The sequence below is a fragment of the Centropristis striata genome, chromosome 3, assembly GCF_030273125.1.
Source record: "Centropristis striata isolate RG_2023a ecotype Rhode Island chromosome 3, C.striata_1.0, whole genome shotgun sequence".
NCBI lineage: Eukaryota > Metazoa > Chordata > Actinopteri > Perciformes > Serranidae > Centropristis > Centropristis striata.
Window position 1 is genome coordinate 7,107,304 of NC_081519.1, and position 16,663 is coordinate 7,123,966.

General features: G+C 36.0%; 1 protein-coding gene and 3 long non-coding RNA genes across 4 annotated transcripts in view; all 4 read right to left on the bottom strand.

Moving 5' to 3' along the window:
- Positions 1–16,663, bottom strand: part of LOC131969172 (uncharacterized) — a 47,929-nt gene that overhangs the window by 5,919 nt on the left and 25,347 nt on the right. Inside the window, exon 7 of the mRNA XM_059330349.1 lies at positions 5,366–5,425. Coding sequence (XP_059186332.1) covers positions 5,366–5,425 — 60 coding nt within the window. The remainder of the gene's footprint in view (positions 1–5,365; positions 5,426–16,663) is intronic.
- LOC131968349 (uncharacterized) lies at positions 5,460–6,343 on the bottom strand. Its single transcript, XR_009394034.1, has 4 exons — positions 6,212–6,343; positions 5,841–5,900; positions 5,704–5,757; positions 5,460–5,602 (listed from the first exon to the last, which is right to left on the bottom strand). It is a non-coding gene; the product is annotated as an uncharacterized LOC131968349 (long non-coding RNA).
- On the bottom strand, positions 10,136–12,173 carry LOC131968348 (uncharacterized). The gene is made up of 5 exons (XR_009394033.1): positions 12,111–12,173; positions 11,528–11,617; positions 11,120–11,138; positions 10,582–10,659; positions 10,136–10,354 (listed from the first exon to the last, which is right to left on the bottom strand). It is a non-coding gene; the product is annotated as an uncharacterized LOC131968348 (long non-coding RNA).
- LOC131968352 (uncharacterized) lies at positions 12,619–13,972 on the bottom strand. Its single transcript, XR_009394036.1, has 3 exons — positions 13,677–13,972; positions 12,951–13,253; positions 12,619–12,645 (listed from the first exon to the last, which is right to left on the bottom strand). It is a non-coding gene; the product is annotated as an uncharacterized LOC131968352 (long non-coding RNA).

Sequence of the window (16,663 nt, forward strand, 5' to 3'; positions counted from 1 at the left end):
AATATACATGATAATTAGAAGAAAGATTGAAACTCTACTCAGTTTAATAAGAGGTGGGAGGTAAAACAAGATACATTTTATTTGTCCTGATTGAGAAATCTGTTTAGATTTTGTACTGTAATTCCCCAATAAGTCCACAAATAAACACCTCAGAGCAACAATACCTGTTATATTCTAACATATGTTAATATTCTAACATTAAAAAACAACAACTAATCAAACTAACAAGAAGCATGTATCACTTGTACTGTTGCCCACCAGTGGCATTACAATGGAGACTGTAAGGGTTTCTCAGTTTGTTTTGGTTTGTAAACCCTAAAAACAAATCCACACCTGGAATATATTACAGCACGCCACTATTCTAGTATCAAGATAATAACATCAGTAGATGCAGCAGACAGTCACTCACTTTGTATGGTGATGGAGGATGTGCCACTGTGTGGAGAAGGATAATGTAACTCTCCAACCTTTACAGTGTAGAAACACGTCACTTGGACCTCAGCAGGTGAACTCTGATGTGATATTTCCAGCAGCTCAGTCGCTGTCAGTGTCTTCACACAAGAAAACTCTTTGGTTTGTTTTCCACTTAAAGTGTAGAAATTACACTGAGACACAGTAACGAATGATGGAGTCTGACAGTTCAGTGTGACTGAGTCTGTGTCTTTGATCACCGCTGGGCTCACTGTCAGTTTAGGCGGAAGAGAGGCTGAAAATATAAGTTTAAGTTGTTTTTAATAACTCAAAATGTATTTTAAACATCTCAAATGATGTTTAAACCCCCCACCCCCCCAAAAAACAAAAAACAAAAAACAAAAAAAACACTTTGTTGTCAAGACTTCATAACATTAGTCCACAGTAACAATGTTAACTCACTTTGAATGATGATGGAGGATGTGTTACTGTCAGGAGATGAAGACCCGTGAAGGTAAAAACATGTCACTTTAACCTCAGCAGGTGAACTCTGACCTGTAATCTTCAGGAGCTCAGTCCCTGTCAGTGTCTTCAGACAAGAGAAGGGTTTGCCACGTCCTCCTCTTACAAAATTGAAATAACACTGAGACACAGAGAGAGATGGTGGAGTCTGACAGTACAGTATGACTGAGTCTGTCTCTGTGATCATCGCTGGACACACTGTCAGTTTAGGTGGAAGAAGAGCTGAAAATATAGAGACACACACGATATATGACATGCTGAATATTTGTATTAAAATGATAATAGTACTAATGAGAAAACGTTATTTGATGTAAATTAGAGAGGAAAACGTATCCTGTATTGTGCAGCCACACATTGGATGAAAAGTCACATTAATAACAGACTATAACTAGAAAATTTCCTCTGGGGGAAATTTTGAAAGGGCCACGGGGGCTACTGCCGGTGTGTGTACACTATGATGAGATTCTTCAGAGATTTCAAACAATAAATACTAGTAATGTTATGATACTATTCCTCTTCAAGTATTTATTTATACAGCAACCTATGCCCTTTAACCTCAAAATGTGTGTGTGTGAAACATTTGTATCTGGAGGAGTGTGCGCGCTTACGCGCGCATATGTGTGTGTGTGTGCGTGTATCTTTAACTGTTATTACATTAAATGACCAGTGTGTGTGTGTGTGTGCGTGCATGTATCTTTAACTGATATTACATTAAATGACCAGTGTGTGTGTGTGCGTGCGTGTATCTTTAACTGTTATTACATTAAATGACCAGTGTGTGTGTGTGCGTGTATCTTTAACTGATATTACATTAAATGACCAGTGTGTGTGTGTGTGTGTGTGTGTGTGCGTGTATTTTTAACTGATATTACATTAAATGACCAGTGTGTGTGTGCGTGCGTGTATCTTTAACTGTTATTACACTAAATGACCAGTGTGTGTGTGTGTGTGCGTGTATCTTTAACTGATATTACATTAAATGACCAGTGTGTGTGTGCGTGCGTGTATCTTTAACTGTTATTACACTAAATGACCAGTGTGTGTGTGTGTGTGCGTGTATCTTTAACTGATATTACATTAAATGACCAGTGTGTGTGTGCGTGCGTGTATCTTTAACTGATATTACATTAAATGACCAGTGTGTGTGTGTGTGTGTGTGTGTGTGTGTGCGTGCGTGTATCTGTAACTGTAATCACATCAAAACATCAAAGCGTGTGGTTGACCAATCAGAGCAGAGCAATCAACGGAATTAACAGCTGTGGAATCTTCTGGCACAGTGAAAGCAGCCAGAGGTGGGCAGAGTGAAATTTCTGGCCTCGAACAGAAAGCATTTTTGGCAAAACCATAATACCTATCATTGATCCGACTTCACTTTGAGTGTCCTGAGTTCTTCCTGAACCTCTACATATGTTTTTTTTTTTAAGAAAAATGAAAAAATAGCTTTGTTAGAGCGATCTAAAAAAACAGTTAAATCTCACTTTTTCCGAAATCTTCCTGCGTTTTTAATATGGGACCCAATGAGGCTGTTGGTGGTTTTGGTGGCGCATCTTTGCGTCGTACGCCCAAATTATAACTCTGACAGCTTTACCAGAGGATTGTGAGTGAGAAGACAAATTTTCCTACATTTCTATGTATAAATTATTTCTGTAGAATGGAATTTGCGGCCTGGAGCGCAGTTTTCAAATTTATTTTTTGACAGTTTTACCTCTCCCTCTACACTCTGAGCGATGACATCACACACTCTGACACGAACATTCCGTGCAATACACACCCATTATAATCTCAGAATTTCTCCAAAAATTATCATGGTCATTGAACAGGGATTGATAAAGAACTATATGACCTATCGAAACGAGCACTGGTCCCTACAGCTATTGCTGTATGGGACCAGTGCTCGGTGCGATTGCCCCGAGGCCCTAATAAACTTTTCATACAGTGACAACATCTCAGCTGGACATGATGACTGACTGACCTTGTGTTTGAATATCATGAGAGGAATCTGTTGAAAATACAATATTTTAATAAGGTAAATAGACATAATAATAATAATTCATATATAACTTCAACAAAATGCAGAAAGATTAAAACTCTTTGGAGTCAAGGTCAATATATTGTATTTGTTCCAATGAGGAAATTTGTTTAAAATTCTAATTGCAGTTCACAGTAACAGAGTCCGTAAGAACACATGACATAAAATCATCAACCATAAAAGATAAGTTTGGTATCACATACAGATACATAATGACAATATATATAAGTAATGTTTGTAAGTGTAAACCTACATTAGTTTGTGATAATCTGCATTAATAATGAAAAAACAGGTTTAACTCACAGATGAAGATGACGAGCAGCAGACGTCCAGCCATGATGAAGCTGAACACTCAGACTGTCCTGATAGAAGGTGTTGTGTGTGTGACTTTGACAGACTGAAGCTCTCAGGGAAACCACAACGAGCATCAGACTTGAATAGCATTAACAGACAGGCCTCAGATATATAGACGTGACCTTTTTAAAGCACCTAGTATATGTGTTTTATTTATACCAGGCTGAGGCTCATCACTGAAGAACATTTTCTATCATCTCTGTTGCTGGGTTGATAAACAGCAGCTCTGTTTCAGCTTTTTCCATAATAAGTGAAAAAACAAACTCAAGTGTACACATGAGTTGGATAAATGTTTTTAAATTATAAAAAGATTATTAACTTTCTTCTTTAACTTTTGAAATGAATGGACATTTGTGGATGGTTGTGTGTAATGTTTTTATTTAGAGCATTGTGAGACATGTTATCTTCTGAGCTAATTTCTGTTTCTATCAATTAAGGAAAGTTTAATTAAACCAACACGTTGATGTAAATAAATGTACAAAAAAAGCAAAGTGGGAAAAGATGCAAGAAAAGCAATATTTGGATTTTAAATTGACTTTGTAGCGCTGCACGCTGTCTCTCAGGAGACGCTTGTCTGAGGTGCTGCTGTTGTCACTCTATGAAGAGACAGAAACACACTTGATTTAACTCTCAGTGAAGTGGAAATGTTTAAGCTATATAATTAGCTTCTGTTGCTTCTGTCATGCTGCAATAACCAATGTTTTCACATCCAAGAATGCACATTTTCATGTACCTGTAACTGTACATTCAGCAGAATGAACTTGCACCACCGAGAGGAAACTATGAACCTTTAACTACTTTCAGGAAAAGAAAAGCAGCTCACCAGTTGTTGCATTCATAGGTGACGACACTGTAGGTTTCATCGTAACCAGCCTGCAAACCAGCGATGTTGATTTTTGGTCTAAATGTAAAATAATATGGGAAAAAAAGGATTTGTTAAGTGTGTGTCTTCATTACAGAAAGAAGCAAAGACACATTCAACATTTTCAGATGAGTAAACTGTATAACTCTCCCCCAAACATCAAAATGATGTCATTAAAAAGTTTGAATCTCAAACTGTGCTGGAAAAAAAGGACAGAGTCTCTCTGACCTGCAATTATTATTACTCTGGCGATTCCCTCATGCCATCTATTTTTTTGCTGCAACCAAACATGATACTTCTTCTGCTTTTCATTCAAGTTTTGTCAGTTTGTTCACTTAACAAGAGTCTAGTGTGATATCTGAATTATGTATGCTATGTTTTATGTTTATGTTGCTGTCTGCTTGGAGTTTTCCCACCAGAATCATCACTGCTGTCTGAAGCTTTGAGTGTAAACCAGAGCAAAGATGGAAAAGGAGACACACACTCGTGTTCATTTCTTACCTCTTGGAAACACTTTTTTCTAGAAAATGCAAAATACAAAAAAAAAAAGTACACCAGTGATTATTGATCCAAAGCATCTAAAAATAATTTCTAAGAAAACAGGGATACTGGACATGGCAGCCATTGTTTTTGTTGTTGCTTTCTTCTAAACTTATATATCAACTGTCTTTAATTTAAAAAAAAATGTTTGACCACATGACAAAAACATGATAAATTAATCACAAGACAACATCAAGACACCAGTATTTGTTATTTATTATTATTATTATTATTATTATTATTATTATTATTATTATTATTATTATTTATTGATAAGGTAAAAACCAGGAAGCTTATCAGGAAGGTGCTGCTATAGGTAATGTTGTGTCATAAGAACTGCTGTTAAATTAAATCTCAAATCAGTACCTATATCAAACATTACATACAGATTCATGACCTGCCCTGAGCTCTTTTTACTTCCTGGTATTATTAATTTGTTAGGCCACCAGAGGTCCCTGTAGTACCTTCCTCCCTGGATGTGAGCCGGGTCATTGCAGCTGCCTTTAATGAAGCAGCTCTGCTCAATCAGCTAATCAGTCTGTGGGTTCACACATACTGTAGACTCTACCCTTCTTCAGTCAGTGCTAATAAACATTTCTAGTAAAGCATCTTCACATTTTAATAAACTAATTAAAAGCAACATCTACCTGTTCTTTCATCTCCAGATGCTGGATTCATAAGAGTTGTGTCAGCAGAGGTCAAACTACCTGCAGCAGTGATGAAAGACACAAAAACATTCAGATTAAAATAACAAATGTTCCAACATTTTACTGAAAAGTCAGTGTTTATTATTGAGAACTTTATTTCATCTGTTTCTGGTTTCACTGATGTTTGGATTGTAGAGATAAAGCTACCAGTGTTACTTGTGGTACCGACAGTCCGCCCTGATGAATCAGCAAAAGTACATTTTTTAATCTTCATAATACTCTGAAACACTGATTGTAGTTGACTAAAATCACACTTAATATGTCTTAAATTGTGTTACCTGTTGTTACAGAAGTTGCTTGAGTTGAAGTATGGAGCCTGGTAACAGTCAGACCTGCAGAAAAAAAAATCGTTTTACTTTCAAAATAACAGCAACAGTTAGAGCTCTGTGATAATGATCTGGATTATAACGTCTACCTGTGGTCACAGGAAATGTCGTTGGTCTCTCCGTCTCGTGTGTCTCTTTCTCCACAATATCTAGAATAAAAGAAGATGATTTCAATCTGTCAACTTCATGTGCCGATAATGTGGAGTAAAATAATGTATATATGTTTTTTGTGTGATTTTTTAATTTTAAACAATTGTACAAACTTTTATGTGTGATTACTGGCCGATTAATATGTTTCATTCTGATATCAAGCTGTCAGATTTTAACATTTAAAATTACATCAATTTAAATACAAACACAAGCATTGAGTCATTCATAGGCAATTATATTATATATTATTCTATTTCAGTGCAATTGCTGTAGCAGTGTAACATGTTTATAAATGTCTTCTCTGACTCACCAGTCAAGCTGTATGCATCACTACGAGGAGACAAAGAGTTGGGTTCACTTCCCAAACTGTAATCACAGCTGGCATCTCTTTGTTGAACTGAACGTAGACGACTCAGCAAATCATTAATTGTGACAGTAAACTCGCAGAACGACTGTTTCTTTGAGGTCCTTTCCTTATGGATCGCTCTTGTTAGGACTTCATCTCCAAAGTACAGGTGACATCGTGTACCACCATCAGCAGATGCAGGCAGAGAGCAGATAAAGAGAAGGTGATCACCAAGCACATGATCAACAGTCAACTGTGGTTTGTTACCTACAAAAAGGATTCATGAGAAAACAATAAATATTCCACAATTCCACTTTAAGTCGGCTCTTTAATTTCAAACATTTACATATGTCCCACTGTGATACAACCACACATGTTTAAAAACCTAAATCATTTATGAATATGAAGTGAGTTTGTAAAATGTAATAAAGAAAATATAATCATCTCTCTTTGCTCATGATTTAAAATATTCTAACATTAAAAAACAACAACTAATCAAACTAACAAGAAGCATGTATGTATCACTTGTACTGTTGCCCACTAGTGGCATTACAATGGAGACTGTAAGGGTTCCTCAGTTTGTTTTGGTTTGTAAACCCTAAAAACAAATCCACACCTGGAATATATTACAGCACGCCACTATTCTAGTATCAAGATAATAACATCAGCAGACAGTCACTCACTTTGTATGGTGATGGAGGATGTGCCACTGTGTGGAGAAGGATAATGTAACTCTCCAACCTTTACAGTGTAGAAACACGTCACTTGGACCTCAGCAGGTGAACTCTGATGTGATATCTCCAGCAGCTCAGTCGCTGTCAGTGTCTTCAGACAAGAAAACTCTTTGGTTTGTGCTCCACTTAAAGTGAAGAAATAACACTGAGACACAGAAACGGATGATGGAGTCTGACAGTTCAGTGTGACTGAGTCTGTCTCTGTGATCACCGCTGGACTCACTGTCAGTTTAGGTGGAAGAGATTCTGAAAATATAACATGTTGGATTAAACAACTTTAAAAAAAAAAAAATATATATATATATATATATATATATATATATATATATATATATATATATTTCTGACAAAAAATATCAGTGGATGCTCAATTAATATCACCTAAACCCAATATCCATGTTGAGAGCCATTCTGCTGTTTGTGCTCGTATATAACAAGTCATTAAAAAAGCAGCAGTGTTTACTCACTTTCAATGGTGATGGTGGACGTATCGCTCTCTGGAGATTGAGACCCGTGAAGGTAAAAACATTTCACTTTAACCTCAGCAGGTGACCTCTGATGTGACATCAGCAGCAGCTCACTCGCTGTCAGTGTCTTCAGACAAGAGAAGCTTCTGACAATTCTTCCACTTAAAGTGAGGAAATAACACTGAGACACAGAGAGAGATGATGGAGTCTGACAGTTCAGTGTGACTGAGTCTGTCTCTGTGATCACCGACTGACTCACTGTCAGTTTAGGTGGAAGAAGAGCTGAAAATATAGATGTAGCCAGTATGTTATATCAACTGCTGAATAATTACATAATTCTGATAATATCCCAAATGAGAAGTTGAGATTTAATGTTTAGGAAATACATACAACTGTACCACCAAACGATGTGTAAATATTGTCAACTTAGTAACAGGCTATAATAAACTTCCCCAACAGTGAAAACAGTAAAACTTTCAATATTAGAAAACAGCTCAGAGACTGACCTTGTGCATGAATCTTTTGAAATGAATCAGTTGAAAGGTAAATATACATGATAATTAGAAGAAAGATTGAAACTCTACTCAGTTTAATAAGAGGTGGGAGGTAAAACAAGATACATTTTATTTGTCCTGATGGAGAAATCTGTTTAGATTTTGTACTGTAATTCCCCAATAAGTCCACAAATAAACACCTCAGAGCAACAATGCCTGTTATATTCTAACATATGTTAATATTTTAACATTAAAAAACAACAACTAATCAAACTAACAAGAAGCATGTATGTATCACTTGTACTGTTGCCCACCAGTGGCATTACAATGGAGACTGTAAGGGTTTCTCAGTTTGTTTTGGTTTGTAAACCCTAAAAACAAATCCACACCTGGAATATATTACAGCACGCCACTATTCTAGTATCAAGATAATAACATCAGTAGATGCAGCAGACAGTCACTCACTTTGTACGGTGATGGAGGATGTGCCACTGTGTGGAGAAGGATAATGTAACTCTCCAACCTTTACAGTGTAGAAACACGTCACTTGGACCTCAGCAGGTGAACTCTGATGTGATATCTCCAGCAGCTCAGTCGCTGTCAGTGTCTTCAGACAAGAAAACTCTTTGGTTTGTTTTCCACTTAAAGTGTAGAAATTACACTGAGACACAGTAACGGATGGTGGAGTCTGACAGTTCAGTGTGACTGAGTCTGTGTCTTTGATCACCGCTGGGCTCACTGTCAGTTTAGGTGGAAGAGAGGCTGAAAATATAAGTTTAAGTTGTTTTTAATAACTCAAAATGTATTTTAAACATCTCAAATGATGTTTAAACCCCCCACCCCCCCCAAAAAACAAAACACTTTGTTGTCAAGACTTCATAACATTAGTCCACAGTAACAATGTTAACTCACTTTGAATGATGATGGAGGATGTGTCACTGTCAGGAGATGAAGACCCGTGAAGGTAAAAACATGTCACTTTAACCTCAGCAGGTGAACTCTGACCTGTAATCTTCAGGAGCTCAGTCCCTGTCAGTGCCTTCAGACAAGAGAAGGGTTTGCCAGGTCCTCCTCTTACAAAATTGAAATAACACTGAGACACAGAAACAGATGGTGGAGTCTGACAGTACAGTGTGACTGAGTCTGTCTCTGTGATCACCGCTGGACTCACTGTCAGTTTAGGTGGAAGAAGAGCTGAAAATATAGAGACACACACGATATATGACATACTGAATATTTGTATTAAAATGATAATAGTACTAATGAGAAAGCGTTATTTGATGTAAATTAGAGAGGAAACGTATCCTGTATTGTGCAGCCACACATTGGATGAAAAGTCACATTAATAACAGACTATAATAAACTTTTCATACAGTGACAACATCTCAGCTGGACATGATCACTGACTGACCTTGTGTTTGAATATCATGAGAGGAATCTGTTGAAAATACAATATTTTAATAAGGTAAATAGACATAATAATAATAATTCATATATAACTTCAACAAAATGCAGAAAGATTAAAACTCTTTGGAGTCAAGGTCAATATATTGTAATTGTTCCAATGAGGAAATTTGTTTAAATTTCTCATTGCAGTTCACATTAACAGAGTCCGTAAGAACACATGACATAAATTCATCAACCATAAAAGTTAAGTTTGGTATCACATACAGATACATAGTGACAATATATTTAAGTCATGTTTGTCAATATAAACCTGCATTAGTTTGTGATAATCTGCATTAATAATGAAAAAAGAGGTTTAACTCACAGATGAAGATGACGAGCAGCAGACGTCCAGCCATGATGAAGCTGAACACTCAGACTGTCCTGATAGAAGGTATTGTGTGTGTGACTTTGACAGACTGAAGCTCTCAGGAAAACCACAGCAAGCATCAGACTTGAATAGCATTAACAGACAGGCCTCAGATATATAGACGTGACCTTTTTAAAGCACCTATGTGTTCTATTTATACCAGGCTGAGGCTCATCACTAAAGAACATTTTCTATCATCTCTGTTGCTGGGTTGATAAACAGCAGCTCTGTTTCAGCTTTTTCCAGATTAGTGAATACACAAACTCAAGTGTACACATGAGTTGGATAAATGTTTTTAAATTATAAAAAGATTATTATCTTTCTTCTTTAACTTTTGAAATGAATGGACATTTGTGGGTGGTTGTGTGTAATGTTTTTATTTAGAGCATTGTGAGACATGTTATCTTCTGAGCTAATTTCTGTTTCTATCAATTAAGGAAAGTTTGATTAAACCAACATGTTGATGTAAATAAATGTACAAAAAAAGCAAAGTGGGAAAAGATGCAAGAAAAGCAATATTTGGATTTTAAATTGACTTTGTAGCGCTGCACGCTGTCTCTCAGGAGACGCTTGTCTGAGGTGCTGCTGTTGTCACTCTATGAAGAGACAGAAACACACTTGATTTAACTCTCAGTGAAGTGGAAATGTTTAAGCTATATAATTAGCTTATGTAGCTTCTGTCATGCTGCAATAACCAATGTTTTCACATCCAAGATTGCACATTTTCATGTACCTGTAACTGTACATTCAGCAGAATGAACTTGCACCACCGAGAGGAAACTATGAACCTTTAACTCCTTTCAGGAAAAGGAAAGCAGCTCACCAGTTGTTGCATTCATAGGTGACGACACTGTAGGTTTCATCATAACCAGCCTGCAAACCAGCGACGTTGATTTTTGGTCTAAATGTAAAATAATATGGGAAGAAAAGGATTTGTTAAGTGTGTGTCTTCATTACAGAAAGAAGCAAAGACACATTAAACATGTTCAGATGAGTAAACTGTATAACTCTCCCCCAAACATCAAAATGATGTCATTAAAAAGTTTGAATCTCAAACTGTGCTGGAAAAAAGGACAGAGTCTCTCTGACCTGCAATTACTATTACTCTGGCGATTCCCTCATGGCATCTATTTTTTGCTGCAACCAAACATGATACTTCTTCTGCTTTTCATTCAAGTTTTGTCAGTTTGTTCACTTAACAAGAGTCTAGTGTGATCTCTGAATTATGTATGCTCTGTTTTATGTTTATGTTGCTGTCTGCTTGGAGTTTTCCTACCAGAATCATCACTGCTGTCTGAAGCTTTGAGTGTAAACCAGAGCAAAGATGGAAAAGGAGACACACGCTCGTGCTCATTTCTTACCTCTTGGAAACAGTTTTTTCTAGAAAATGCAAAAAAAAAAAAAAAAAGTACACCAGTGATTATTGATACAAAGCATCTAAAAATAATTTCTAAGAAAACAGGGATACTGGACGTGGCAGCCATTGTTTTTGTTGTTGCTTTCTTCTAAACTTATATATCAACTGTCTTTAATTTAAAAAAAAATGTTTGACCACATGACACCTTAATTAATTAGACAAGCTGGCTAAATGGCATGTTTACAGAAATGTCTATTAATGGTCTGTAGCTTTTAACTGAATGAATGAATAAATAAATAAATAAATAAATAGATAAATAGATAAATTAATAATTAAATTAATAACAACTGCAGCTGGTTTTACAAGTAAAGTGAAAATTCAAATAAACTTTGTTGAGGATTTTTTTTCTTACCAGTCCTGCTTTGAAAAAAGAGAAGTGCCAATCCAAGAAAGAGGACACCTGCAGTCACACCTCCTGCAATCATCATCGTCATCTTCTCTGCTTTAAGAGAAGAGGCCATTAACACGTAATAAATTAATCACAAGACAACATCAAGACACCAGTATTTGTTATTTATTATTATTATTATTATTATTATTATTATTATTATTATTTATTGATAAGGTAAAAACCAGGAAGCTTATCAGGAGGGTGCTGCTATAGGTAATGTTGTGTCATAAGAACTGCTGTTAAATTAAATCTCAAATCAGTACCTATATCAAACATTACATACAGATTCATGACCTGCCCTGAGCTCTTTTTACTTCCTGGTATTATTAATTTGTTAGGCCACCAGAGGTCCCTGCAGTACCTTCCTCCCTGGATGTGAGCCGGGTCATTGCAGCTGCCTTTAATGAAGCAGCTCTGCTCAATCAGCTAATCAGTCTGTGGGTTCACACATACTGTAGACTCTACCCTTCTTCAGTCAGTGCTAATAAACATTTCTAGTAAAGCATCTTCACATTTTAATAAACTAATTAAAAGCAACATCTACCTGTTCTTTCATCTCCAGATGCTGGATTCATAAGAGTTGTGTCAGCAGAGGTCAATCTACCTGCAGCAGTGATGAAAGACACAAAAACATTCAGATTAAAATAACAAATGTTCCAACATTTTACTGAAAAGTCAGTGTTTATTATTGAGAACTTTATTTCATCTGTTTCTGGTTTCACTGATGTTTGGATTGTAGAGATAAAGCTACCAGTGTTACTTGTGGTACCGACAGTCCGCCCTGATGAATCAACAAAAGTACATTTTTTAATCTTCATAATACTCTGAAACACTGATTGTAGTTGACTAAAATCACACTTAATATGTCTTAAATTGTGTTACTTGTTGTTACAGAAGTTGCTTGAGTTGAAGTATGGAGCCTGGTAACAGTCAGACCTGCAGAAAAAAAAATCGTTTTACTTTCAAAATAACAGCTACAGTTAGAGCTCTGTGATAATGATCTGGATTATAACGTCTACCTGTGGTCACAGGAAATGTCATTGGTCTCTCCGTCTCGTGTGTCTCTTTCTCCACAATATCTACAATAAAAGAAGATGATTTCAACCTGTCAACTTCATGTGCTGATAATGTGGAGTAAAATAATGAATATATGTTTTTTGTGTGATTTTTTAATTTTAAACAATTGTACAAACTTTTATGTGTGACTACTGGCCGATTGATATGTTTCATTATTATATCAAGCTGTCAGATTTTAACAATTACATTAATTTAAATACAAACACAAGCATTGAGTCATTCATAGGCAATTATATTAAATATTATTCTATTTCAGTGCAATTGCTGTAGCAGTGTAACATGTTTATAAATGTTTTCTCTCACTCACCAGTCAAGCTGTATGCATCACTACGAGGAGACAAAGGGTTGGGTTCACTTCCCAAACTGTAATCACAGCTGGCATCTCTTTGTTGAACCGAACGTAGACGACTCAGCAAATCATTAATTGTGACAGTAAACTGGCAGAACGACTGTTTCTTTGAGGTCCTTCCCTTATGGATCGCTCTTGTTAGGACTTTATCTCCAAAGTACAGGTGACATTGTGTACCACCATCAGCAGATCCAGGCAGAAGGCAGATAAAGCGAAGGTGATCACCAAGCACATGATCAACACTCAACTGTGGTTTGTTACCTACAAAAAGGATTCATGAGAAAACAATAAATATTCCACAATTCCACTTTAAGTCGGCTCTTTAATTTCAAACATTTACATATGTCCCACTGTGATACAACCACACGTTTAGAAACCTAAATAATTTATGAATATGAAGTGAGTTTGTAAAATGTAATAAAGAAAATATAATCATCTCTCTTTGCTCATGATTTTAAATATTCTAACATTAAAAAACAACAACTAATCAAACTAACAAGAAGCATGTATGTATCACTTGTACTGTTGCCCACCAGTGGCATTACAATGGAGACTGTAAGGGTTTCTCAGTTTGTTTTGGTTTGTAAACCCTAAAAACAAATCCACACCTGGAATATATTACAGCACGCCACTATTCTAGTATCAAGATAATAACATCAGTAGATGCAGCAGGCAGTCACTCACTTTGTATGGTGATGGAGGATGTGCCACTGTGTGGAGAAGGATAATGTAACTCTCCAACCTTTACAGTGTAGAAACACGTCACTTGGACCTCAGCAGGTGAACTCTGATGTGATATCTCCAGCAGCTCAGTCGCTGTCAGTGTCTTCAGACAAGAAAACTCTTTGGTTTGTTTTCCACTTAAAGTGTAAAAATTACACTGAGACACAGTAACGGATGATGGAGTCTGACAGTTCAGTGTGACTGAGTCTGTGTCTTTGATCACTGCTGGACTCACTGTCAGTTTAGGTGGAAGAGAGGCTGAAAATATAAATTTAAGAGGGTTTTAAAAACTGAAAATGTATTTAAAACAATGCTTAAATTATATGTGGTCGCCCGTGAAGTTGGAATAAAATGTTTTTTTTTTTACCTCTTTCACGTGACCATGTTTATTTTATTCTTGACGGATAAAGTGTATATCTTCTCAAAACTGTATTAATCAATCTCTTCCAATCATATCACAATGAAATGCAATTGTGTCTGAAAAAAATTATTCCAACTTTATGGGCAACTGTGTAATAGCAGAGGATGCCCGTTGATATTCTAATAATATTTCTTTTGAAGAAAGACTTCATAACATTAGTCCACAGTAACAATGTTAACTCACTTCGAATGATGATGGAGGATGTGTCACTGTCAGGAGATGAAGACCCGCGAAGGTAAAAACATGTCACTTTAACCTCAGCAGGTGAACTCTGACCTGTAATCTTCAGGAGCTCAGTCCCTGTCAGTGCCTTCAGACAAGAGAAGGGTTTGCTAGGTCCTCCTCTTACAAAATAAAAATAACACTGAGACACAGAGAGAGATGATGGAGTCTGACAGTTCAGTGTGACTGAGTCTGTCTCTGTGATCACCGCTGGACTCACTGTCAGTGTAGGTGGAAGAAGAGCTGAAAATATAGAGACACACATTATACTAAATACTGAATATTTGTATTAAAATGATACTAGTTATAATTTTATAAATCATTATTAGATGTAAAAATAAGGAGAAAAACATATACTGTACGATACATTTACTGTCCAGTACAACCACATGATAGATTATTACAGTGACAACAGCTCAGCTAGACATGATCTGACTGACCTTGTGTTTGAATCTCATGAAAGGAATCTGTTGAAAATATAATATTAATAAAGTAATTAGACATATTAATAATAACAATAACAATACCAATAATAATAATAATTCATATATAACTTCAACAAAAAGCAGAAAGATTAAAACTCTTTGGAGTCAAGATCAACATATTGTATTTGTTCCGATGGCGAAATTTGTTTAAATTTCACATTGCAGTTCACATTAACACAGGCAATAAGAAAACACATGACATAAAATCACCAACCATAAAAGATACATTTGCAAGTGTGAACCTACATTAGTTTGTGATAATCTACATGAATAATGATCAAGTCTATAAGAGGTTTAACTTACACATGAAGATGACGAGCAGCAGACGTCCAGCCATGATGAAGCTGAACACTCAGACTGTCCTGATACAGGATATTGTCTGTGTGACTAAAAACCACAACAAGCATCAGATGTGAACAGATAGGCCACAAAAAACCCATGACATCCTTTTCAAAGGTCCGAGTATATGTTTTATTTCAATTGCATCTCTGTTTCAGCTGTTTACATATAAGCATATACACACACTCAGCTGTGTGTGTGGGTGTAGGTACTAGAAGTTACATTTTACTTACTTACTTACACTTTTTGAACTTACATTTGTGTAAACATGCAGTTATTGCACATGTTCGAGTTTCAGAAGGACAGAAAGAAGCCTGAATCATGTCATCCTTTCCACCCTGAGGTACGTGGCTGTGTGTTTGTCTACATGTACAGGTACATATTCAAGCTGACACTGAGGCACAGCAACAAACTGTCTGCAAATCTCCAGAAACTCACAGCTCCTGGCCAACAAATAGAAAATATTTAGAGGTGCTCACAGGCAGATTTATTACCCTTTAACAGATGGAGGCTGGCTGTTTACTGCTTCCACTCTTTATGCTAAGCTAAGCTAATTAGCTGCAGTATCTTCATATTTACAGTACAAACAGAAATCAATCTTCTCATTGACTCCCTGCGGACAGTGATTGAATGCATTTCCCCAAAATTGTATAGTATACATATAGAGTGAGAGCATAAAACAAATCTTTAAACTTAAATTGGAGAAGATGCTGAAAAACACATATCTGTGACTTGTTTTTTTTCTCTCAATTTTGTCTTGGATATACAATATTCTATAAACTAGTTACTATATCAGGGGTACATACAACTGAGGGCTGCAAAAACCTTTTTTATTTTTTTTTACAGTATTGACTAACTTTACCTTACAGTACCAATATTGGTGACAGAGTTGCCATACCTTTATTAGTAGCCGAGTAGTGTATTAAATGTAAGCAATTAAAAGTAAAAGTATCGAAATGGAGAAAGGGAAGACTAAAATATAATGCATGGTTTTAATGTCATGTCCGTGGCCCGAACAATGTGTTTCTGAGGTCTGCCATTGGCCCAGTGACCAGTTTATACAATGTTGTTGTTTTTTTTTTAATAAATCAATAAACTTAATAATATAGAGGCTATAATATGTTTCAGACACTATAGGTCTTTGTGAACTGCACCCATTTTTTTGTGCAATGATTAACAATATTTCAGGTGTTTCCTTTTAGTTTTACTTAGAATTTAAGTGTTTTTAATCAATTATTATTATTTAAACTATTGATTTGTTTGCAACCTTTCTGAAAAATTACAAAAATAAGACCCAACTAGTTCTATTAGTACAGTTCTTTAAGCATCCACTACTGTCCCAGACCAAACACATATCCACCCTGTTAATATTTATAATTGTCATGAACAGCTCTTTTTGTATTGTCGTGTAATTTGCTGGTCCAAGTTGTAGGTCAAATAGCTCATAAATCAGTCTTTAAAGGAGTCCAATTGGAAAAAAT